We start from the raw sequence: 10,408 nt of genomic DNA on the forward strand, positions 1-10,408 counted from the left end.
CATGCATCACCCAATCAGTGAGCCTGACCACCCAATCCCATTAGTCGCCTCTTACGACAAGCATGGGTTTCTGAAGAACTATTCTAACCCGGATTTTCACGGGGCAAATATTTTACCATATATGTTGATGTTGATTGACAACTTTCCTCTCAAATCAGACATTTTCAGCAGGCTGTAATTAAGCGTCACATTTCTTGTACTGTTTGTGCAGCAATGGATGACTCCCTGAGTGAGTGCTCCTTTGGGAGCAGAGCTGACCTTGACCGTCTGCATGATGGCCCAGTCCCGTCCTGGATTCAGGAGGGAGAGTTTGTGACTGTCACCTCCTCTCGTGTGGGGCCCAAGACAGGGGTGGTACGCTTTGTGGGAAACGTGGAGTTTGCAGCAGGTCCCTGGATCGGAGTGGAACTGGATCTGCCTGAAGGTAAGCCTAGTCATCATATCAGCCTTGTCCTCCATGTTCTGTCCTCTGTCCTAATATTCACAATAGATCAACTGAATTCTCATCCTTGTTTATACAGGGTATTCTATCTCTCTATTATAAATACCCTGTGACCGATTCACCATTAGATCATTGTCTTGCAAGCCACAGAGCTCATGGCATATCCTTCACTCAATGTATGATAGGGATTCGGACATATGGAAACCCCTATGGGCCATTTTGTTTTCCAGATTAGAATTTGGTTATCATGGAATATGAGAAGATCCGTGTCAAAGTCTAGTAGTATATATGACCCACATCATGGCTTCGTTGATTAAACTACTGGACTGACAAGAAAGTGCTTTAACTTAGCACTCACTACAGAACTCTCTGTTTCGTGTCCTGTAGGTTTAGCTCACCTATTTCTGACATTGGGTATTAATCCATTTGAATTATCAATTGTGAATTATTGACATTTTACAGTGCAGTTATCACACAATATACCATTTTGCCTTTTTTCTCCAGGTAAAAACGACGGCTCTGTGAATGGTGTCCGATACTTCAAATGCCGTCACCGACATGGTGTCTTTGTCCGAACAGAGAAACTTATCTGGGACAAGAAGAGGAAAGGGTCACGGAAGAGTTTGTCCTCAAGTCGTCGGAGCTTGGTGGGATCGTCCAGCAACTTGTCGCATTCATCCTCTAACATTTCCCAGCAGACTGGCGCAGGGGGGTCGTACATGCGGGCCACTTCCGCTAGCCACGCCAAGAAAAAATGAGCTGATGTTTATGCTGACTTTGCATCATTTCTTTATCTCCATAATAAATAGATAATGTTGACATATCATTACAAAAACCCATACCCTTCAGGAACTAGTGAGTCCGCAGGCGAGGTAGAACGACGACCTAGGTCAGCCTCTATGTACATACAATGAGTGTTGATTTTACAGATTTACAAATTTCATCTTTGAAGGGAACTGACTTTGGGTTTGGATTTACCCAAGTTGTAGATTTACTAAATGGCTGTCGTCATTTCTTGTTTCCTGTCTCATTGAATAAAGTCCATAAGTGTGTCCTGAAACTGCTATAGGCTTTGGTATACACCAGTCAATACTGTTATGGCAAGTTATGGCACTTTCAGTTGGCATATATATATATATATATATATATACATAGTTGAACATAGTTGTCTTGATTTGTTGAAAATTTTAGCTTCCATTTGTATATTTGAGACTGATGTGCATATTGCTATGTATAGCTGAATCTGTTTATCTGTATTGTGATATGAACAAGCTTTATCATCAAGCTTTTCTTGTTGTGACATAGTACATGGTTGTTTGTGATTCAGTTGCAGAGATTTGTCAGTTTTCCTATGTTACCAATGATGCATGATAAGTCCCTCGTCGGACACTTCATAATCAGAGGCAGATGACCATAATTGTTGACAGAAGTCAGTGACAACCCAAGGCACAAGTGGGCATGGATTACCTGCCCTTGGATACAAACTCTTGGATTGTCTCCCTTTATCATCTCTTCTATGAAGGAACTCAAAACTAGGGCGAGACGTGATGTGATTGAGTTTACAGTTTGGAATGAAGTTTACTTGTTTGTATGGATGGAACAGGGTTGATCAACAGAAGATGGCCCATCAAGAGAATATGGTTGATCAACGGAACAAGGCTGATCAAGAGAATATGGATGATCACCGGAACGTGGCTGATCAAGAGAATATGGTTGATCAACAGAACGTGTCCCATCAAGAGAATATGGCTGATCAAGAGAAAATGGATGATCACCGGAACGTGGCTGATCAAGAGAATATGGTTGATCAACAGAACGTGGCTGATCAAGAGAATATGGATGATCAACAAAACGTGGCTGATCAAGAGAATATGGCTGATCAAGAGAATATGGATGATCAACGGAACATGGCTGATCAAGAGAATATGGATGATCACCGGAACGTGGCTGATCAAGAGAATATGGATGATCAACAGAACAAGGCTTATCAAGAGAATATGGATGATCAACGGAACATGGCTGATCAAGAGAATATGGATGATCAACGGAACATGGCTGATCAAGAGAATATGGATGATCAACAAAACAAGGCTTATCAAGAGAATATAGTTGATCAACGGAACGTGGCTGATCAAGAGAATATGGTTGATCAACAGAATGCGATTGATCAACAAAATATGGTTGATGAACAGAACGTTCAACACTGAGTCAAAGTGTGTGAACTTTCTGTGTTATCCAGACATACTCCAGAAAACTGTTGCCTTTGAGTTGAGTATTGGGAAGAAGAGCAATGTCTGGATCCTGAATCACTTGTCCTGCTCCAAGATCAAAACTGTTAGCCTGTGACAAACTAGGACAGGTGGGACTTTCGTTTTGTGAGAAGATTTTTACTGGTTTTTGTTTATTTGTTATGATATATTGTCTGAATAGGTTAAAAGAAACTGTAAGTGATGTTTCTGGGAGAAGTCTGCTCCCGCAGGGTACTGTCCTACTCCTGGACGAATGCAGCAGTGGAAAACCTAACATGGTAGCATGTTGGAGATGGATGTAAGAAAAAAAGATTCTGTCTTATGACTGACACAAGCGGGACTAACCTTTGTTGATTTGATTTGATTTGATTTTATATCAAATCAGTGAAATGTGCTGATCTCTACCAAGTTTACCCAGAATTCCTTGAAAATATATAGCACACCAATTAATTTGTTTGTGATGAGAAGATAGCAGCTGCTACGATCCTTTACGTGTGACATCAGTAGTCCAGCCACAGAAACCATAATAGCCTTGTGTCGTCTGAAAGGTCGTGATATTAATAGTGAGAGACAGGTTCAAATGTTATTCAGATATCTGTCAACATTGTGGATTCCTTGACCAGCTGCACTCATAGTTGCTTCTACTTCTTCTGCATAATACAACTCAGATCCATCAACATAAACTGCTCACCCAACCAGAAGCATTCCCAGCATTGTCGTTGTTGGATCACCATGGAAACAAGAAGGAGCATTAGTTTTCGTTGTTTCGAATGCGTCTTCTCTCTGTTCAAGGTATGGTGGCAGGCAACATCTGGTCGAGGCTTCATCAGGTAGAGGCTTAGTGCTATTGAGGAAAGAATCAAATGAACCTGAATGACTTTTCTACAAGACAATACTGCTTATGAAAGATTAACATGACTGTGTCTTTACGGTGGAAGCTACAGCTGTAGTTCTATCCAAGGCTTTTTGCCACAAGAGTGCTAGTAAGGATATTGTCAGAGCAGTTTGATCTCACGTTGACAGACTGTGTAGGTAATAGATGAGGATAGACTGCTGAGATGTGAAGGAGGAGGACGCAGTCGGAACTGCGAGCTCACAGTAGTGCAATGGTGTAAATAATGGCAACTTTTACATACTACTTTATTTATTCGAATATTTGTAATTATATACAAATGATATACACTCAAAATAGATGTTTTTGCTCAAGAATATGGTCATGATACACAATTTCCTTTTCCTTCAGATTAGTTAAGTCAAACTGTGCCACTGAATTTTTAAACTGAATTTGTATGTAGATATAGGTGTGTATGGTAGTGCCTCCGTTAATGTCCGTAATCATTGTGTTGTTACCTGTGCTATGGCACGTTCCTTGGGTTGTCTCCCCTGATCCCATTATATGCCCTGGACACGATGACCCATATCCACACTGATCATACACTGCTAATAATGGGTGCTGGGGGTAACGATTCATTGAACCATTGATTTATCATAATTGTCCAGAGATCAGTATATGGATGTCTGATTGAAAGTCTTCAGTTAACATCGATGCCATCCGAACTAGACGGTGTTGATAGATGTAGTTTATTCTGTTAATCATTTATTGGTTTGATAAGAACTGTACCGTGTTTGAAGAGACCGGTATCTAGTCAGTAAACATGATTTGCTATAGACTATATAAACTATATACACCAGAGGCACCTCCTGTAACTCTTTACCAACTTTCCAAGAAATCCGGGAGCAGTGGGGTAGCCTAGTGGTCAGAGTGTTTGCTCGTCATGCTGAAGGCCCGGGTTTGGATTACCCACCATGTGTGAAGACCATTTTTGGTTTCCTCTGCCATGATATTGCAGAAATATTGCTAAAAGTGGCGTAAACTCACACTCACTCCCCACTCAAGCACTCATTTACTCACTTCAAACAATCTGTGGACTTGGCAATTGTTTTGACATCATGTTGAATAATGGGTGAAATCTACATTGTAGCACGGTGTACCGGTAGGTACTTATCAAACTGAAATATCCACAAAAAAAGTCAACAGTAGTGTTTCTGAATCTGTTTAAGTTGAATCTGTTCAAGATGTACAAGTAGGTAGTTTCATCATGAAATCAAATCTGCGACTCCCCACCACAACACAGAAATTACTTCATAAATTATCCTGACAACATTGGACATTATATATGTGATAATATATTGATTTGTATGGTATAAGTATGATTGATCCTGCCCATGCTATTATAAGGAACAGTGGACAGACAACACTGCCCTGCATATATATACTATATATACTACAGGAGGATGGCGTCATACATCCCCAATGTTATTCCATACTGTACATTGTATAAACCCGCTAGTCCAACCTTCAGCCTCAACCCCATCCTTCATTTTGTGTTGGAAGTTTTAAAAAAACGAGCACACAAAATGGAGTTACTTCCCTTTTCAGTTTAGTCTTTATAAAAAGTCATCATTCCAGAGTCTGATTAGTCAAAGTTAACTGGTGCTTGTTACTTGTCTCAACATTGCAGGATAACGCTGATATTATTACCTAGTTGGCCAGCTCTCATATGTATTTAGAGGAAAATATCAGCATTTGTTTATGTAAAAAAATTTGCTGTTGCAGAAGTAAGAGCACAGCTGTCAGGCCCGCTAATTCTGACAAGCTTATTCTGCTTTACAATTGTTCAACCTTGATGCATTTAATTACTGTAACAGGTGTTGTTATTGTATTTCTGTGATTTTTGTGTATCATCCTCTTACTTGTGCACATTTGATTATCAGCTGCATGTTTTATTCATGTAGTGTCCTTCAACAACAACCTCTAGAGATGAAGACCGACGCACCTTTGTTTGTTCTTGTTACGGATGAGAAGAGTACATTCTGATAGTCTTGTCATGAAGCTCGCTCCACCTGCTGTTGATACTGCTACAATGATGCCATAGAATTTATCAATTTGTCAGTCATCAATTGTCCAACATGCTTGTGAATTGTATTAATATGATAGGGCATAGGCTGTTCCCTTGTCCTCCTCCCATGACCAGTCAACTGGTCAAGTCGTAGATGTATAAAATCAAGCAAATAAACACTTGTTGTAAATTTCCATTGGAATGAAATGCTTGCACAAGCCTGTTTTGTTGCCCTGTTATATAGGAACAGTTCACTGGAAGATCCAATTGATTCTGCAATTAACAGTTTAAATCATGATGCAAATAGTATGATTATAATGACCAGAATAATTGGACGTGTTCTTCTCCAACACTTGAAGACTATTCTACCCAGAATCCCCTGTTGTACATCCTGTTGTTCTTGTTTCATACATAGCTTTGTGGATTGATCTCTTGAGAACATTTTGACTTATTTTCTGAAAGTGAAAAATCTAGATACAAAATGTAAAGTCACAGAGTCTTTGTATGTGTTTTGCTAGGTTTTATTGTCCAACCAGTGAGAGGCTTGTACATACACAGCCAGCGACGTGTTGTTAAGTCAACATAGCAGACTATCCCGTGGACAGAAACATTGTTATATTTTACGTGTCATGTACCATGAGTACATGAGGCCCATACATCTCTATTTTAGAAACATTTGTGAGATTTCTTGTTGATCTCAGTGAAGTCTATGTGTTTTTGTTATCATATTCCCAGTCCATTCCATAATGATCCATACCTCAACATGATAACAGTCAGCCAGTCAGTGTGCTCCCAGACATCCGGGACATTCACAGTCATCAGTAACTCACAATACGGGATCATGAGTTCATACAATCATCAGCAAATTTCTGAAACTCCAATTTACATGTGCCACAGCTAATGTTTGGATTAATGTTGACATCAGTATGTTGTTGACAGATAATGAGCAGGTACAATAATTGGAATGTTGTGATTTCTGGCAATGATCAAAATAATGTTGACAGATCCCTAACGGCACACGATGCATACGTAGAAATGCTAGCATACTGGAAGACTAGACGGAGTGCATGCAGGGTAATTTGTGACTGGCTCCAGCTGTCTGTATTTTTTGTCAATGTTTGTGATTCACCATGTACTTGTGTTGTGCTCATTCTACCCTCGCATATCCAGTCACGGAACTGTCACGGAAACAGTCTCGGAACTGTCAAGGAACAAGACATGTAACCATAGAGGACTTGCATTAAAAAAAGTCTTATTCAAGAGTATGTATATAAATATATGGCCAAAGAAATTTTTATTTTTATGAGAGAAAAATTTGAATTTTGTGTAAAGTATTGGAATTGCTTGATTTAGGGTTAAAATGTTTCATGACTTCGCAGGGAGTTTAGATATGAGCTTGTGTGGCATATTCCTAAAAGATGGGGGGGAAGGCTTGGCTTGTAACTGACTTGGTGACTGGATATGTGGGGGGTTCACCAGGGCTGTTGTGACTTTTGTCAGTAGCATCGATGATGGTCGTTAGTTTTCGATCACTTGTCTACTCCTACCATGAAGGGGAACTGGTACTGTCATGTGCAGAGGGCATTGCTGTGTTGCTATGGAGATGAGCGGGTGTTTCTGTATGATTCTGCCCAGAATAGTAGCCTATGTGGGTACTACCCAAAGTTTGTGCCCTGTCATATCACTGCTTTGAAAATAAATAAGTACTGACACTTCACATTGCCTTCTCAGTTGTTCTTTGAAATCAGTTATACATTAAAACAGTTAATGAAAAAATGGGTTGTGCACCGGGGTATTGTGAGCTGCCTGCACACTGAGAACTGGAACAGGTACACCAACGGGCTACAGTATGGGCACTGAACCACATCTTGGGGTTGCAGTAAGTGAGTGGGCACTGAACCACATCTTGGGGTTGCAGTGAGTGAGTGAGTAGACAGTGTGAGCTCCGAACCACATCTTCGGGTTACAGTGAGTGAGTGAGTGGACAGTGTTGGCACCGAACCACATCTTGGGGTTGCAGTGAGTAAGTGGGCACTGAACCACATCTTGGGGTTGCAGTGAGTGAGTGAGTGGACAGTGTGAGCTCCGAACCACATCTTGGGGTTGCAGTGAGTAAGTGGGCACCGAACCACATCTTGGTGTTGCAGTGAGTGAGTGAGTAGACAGTGTGAGCTCCGAACCACACCTTGGGGTTGCAGTAAGTGGGCACCGAACCACATCTTGGGGTTGCAGTGAGTGAGTGAGTAGACCGTGTGAGCTACGAACACCTTGCGGTTGCAGTGAGTGAGTGGGCACAAAAGCACACCTTGTGGTTGCAGTGAGAGAGTGGGCACAAAAGCACACCTTGCGGTTGCAGTGAGTGAGTGGGCACAAAAGCATACCTTGTGGTTGCAGTGAGTGAGTGGGCACAAAAGCACACCTTGTGGTTGCAGTGAGAGAGTGAGTAGACCGTGTGAGCTCCGAACCATACCTTGGGGTTGCAGTGAGTAAGTGGGCACTGAACCACATCTTGGGGTTGCAGTGAGTGAGTGAGTGGACAGTGTGAGCTCCGAACCACATCTTGGGGTTGCATTGAGTAAGTGGGCACCGAACCACATCTTGGGGTTGCAGTGAGTGAGTGAGTAGACAGTGTGAGCTCCGAACCACACCTTGTGGTTGCAGTAAGTGGGCACTGAACCACATCTTGGGGTTGCAGTGAGTGAGTGAGTAGACCGTGTGAGCTCCGAACACCTTGGGGTTGCAGTGAGTAAGTGGGCACTGAACCACACCTTGGGGTTGCAGTGAGTGAGTGAGTATACCATGTGAGCTCCGAACCACACCTTGGGGTTGCAGTGAGTAAGTGGGCACTGAACCACATATTGGGGTTGCAGTGAGTGAGTGAGTAGACAGTGTGAGCTCCGAACCACACCTTGGGGTTGCAGTGAGTAAGTGGGCACCGAACCACAACTTTGGGTTGCAGTGAGTGAGTAGACTGTGTGAGCTCCGAACACCTTGGGGTTGCAGTGAGTGAGTGGGCACCGAACCACACCTTGGGGTTGCAGTGAGTGAGTGAGTGGCCAGTGTGAGCTCCAAACCACACCTTGGGGTTGCAGTGAGTAAGTGAGTGGACAGTGTGAGCTCCGAACCACATCTTGGGGTTGCAGTGAGTGAGTGAGTGGACAGTGTGAGCTCTGAACCACATCTTGGGGTTGCAATGAGTAAGTGAGTGGACAGTGTGAGCTCCGAACCACAACTTGGGGTTGCAGTGAGTGAGTGAGTGGACAGTGTGAGCTCCGAACCACACCTTGAGGTTGCAGTGAGTAAGTGGGCACTGAACCACATCTTGGGGTTGCAGTGAGTGAGTGAGTGGACAGTGTGAGCTCCGAACCACATCTTGGGGTTGCAGTGAGTAATTGGGCACCGAACCACATCTTGGGGTTGCAGTGAGTGAGTGAGTAGACCGTGTGAGCTCCGAACCACATCTTGGGGTTGCAGCGAGTGGAGACTGAGCACTAAACCACATCTTGGGGTTGTAGTGGGTGAGTGAGTGGAGAGTATGAGCACTCAACCACATCTTGGGGTTGCAGTGAGTGAGTAGACAGTGTGAGCTCCGAACCACATCTTGGGGTTGCAGTGAGTAAGTGGGCACCGAACCACATCTTGGGGTTGCAGTGAGTGAGTGAGTGGACAGTGTGAACTCCGAACCACCCCTTGGGGTTGCAGTGAGTAAGTGGGCACCGAACCACATCTTGGGGTTGCAGAGAGTGAGTGAGTGGAAAGTGTGAGCTCCGAACCACATCTTGGGGTTGCAGTGAGTGAGTGGGCACCGAACCACATCTTGGGGTTGCAGTGAGTGAATGAGTGGACAGTGTGAGCTCCGAACCACATCTTGGGGTTGCAGTGAGTAAGTGGGCACCGAACCACATCTTGGGGTTGCAGTGAGTGAGTGGACAGTGTGAGCTCCGAACCACATCTTGGGGTTGCAGTGAGTGGAGACTGAGCACTGAACTACATCTTGGGGTTGCAGTGAGTGAGTGGACAGTGTGAGCTCCGAACCACATCTTGGGGTTGCAGTGAGTAAGTGGGCACTGAACCACATCTTGGGGTTGCAGTGAGTGAGTGAGTAGACCGTGTGAGCTCCGAACCACATCTTGGGGTTGCAATGAGTAAGTGAGTGGACAGTGTGAGCTCCGAACCACAACTTGGGGTTGCAGTGAGTGAGTGAGTGGACAGTGTGAGCTCCGAACCACACCTTGAGGTTGCAGTGAGTAAGTGGGCACTGAACCACATCTTGGGGTTGCAGTGAGTGAGTGAGTAGACCGTGTGAGCTCCGAACACCTTGGGGTTGCAGTGAGTAAGTGGGCACTGAACCACACCTTGGGGTTGCAGTGAGTGAGTGAGTATACCATGTGAGCTCCGAACCACACCTTGGGGTTGCAGTGAGTAAGTGGGCACTGAACCACATATTGGGGTTGCAGTGAGTGAGTGAGTAGACAGTGTGAGCTCCGAACCACACCTTGGGGTTGCAGTGAGTAAGTGGGCACCGAACCACAACTTTGGGTTGCAGTGAGTGAGTAGACTGTGTGAGCTCCGAACACCTTGGGGTTGCAGTGAGTGAGTGGGCACCGAACCACACCTTGGGGTTGCAGTGAGTGAGTGAGTGGCCAGTGTGAGCTCCAAACCACACCTTGGGGTTGCAGTGAGTAAGTGAGTGGACAGTGTGAGCTCCGAATCACAACTTGGGGTTGCAGTGAGTGAGTGAGTGGACAGTGTGAGCTCCGAACCACACCTTGAGGTTGCAGTGAGTAAGTGGGCACTGAACCACATCTTGGGGTTGC

At 44.0% G+C, this 10,408-nt stretch overlaps 1 protein-coding gene across 19 annotated transcripts in view; it reads left to right on the plus strand.

Moving 5' to 3' along the window:
- The window catches only part of LOC124115793 (kinesin-like protein KIF13B), a 266,352-nt gene extending 263,974 nt beyond the window's left edge, over window positions 1-2,378 (plus strand). For all 19 annotated transcript variants that reach the window (XM_048392899.1, XM_048392906.1, XM_048392907.1 and 16 more), the window contains 2 exons: window positions 212-424; window positions 947-2,378. In XM_048392899.1, the coding sequence (XP_048248856.1) occupies window positions 212-424; window positions 947-1,200 (467 nt within the window). In that variant the 3' untranslated portion in view covers window positions 1,201-2,378. The remainder of the gene's footprint in view (window positions 1-211; window positions 425-946) is intronic.
- The last annotated feature ends 8,030 nt before the right edge of the window (window positions 2,379-10,408 follow it).

Source organism: Haliotis rufescens, unplaced genomic scaffold, assembly GCF_023055435.1.
Source record: "Haliotis rufescens isolate VD_foot unplaced genomic scaffold, xgHalRufe1.0.p SCAF_1, whole genome shotgun sequence".
In the NCBI taxonomy this organism is placed as follows: Eukaryota; Metazoa; Mollusca; class Gastropoda; order Lepetellida; family Haliotidae; genus Haliotis; species Haliotis rufescens.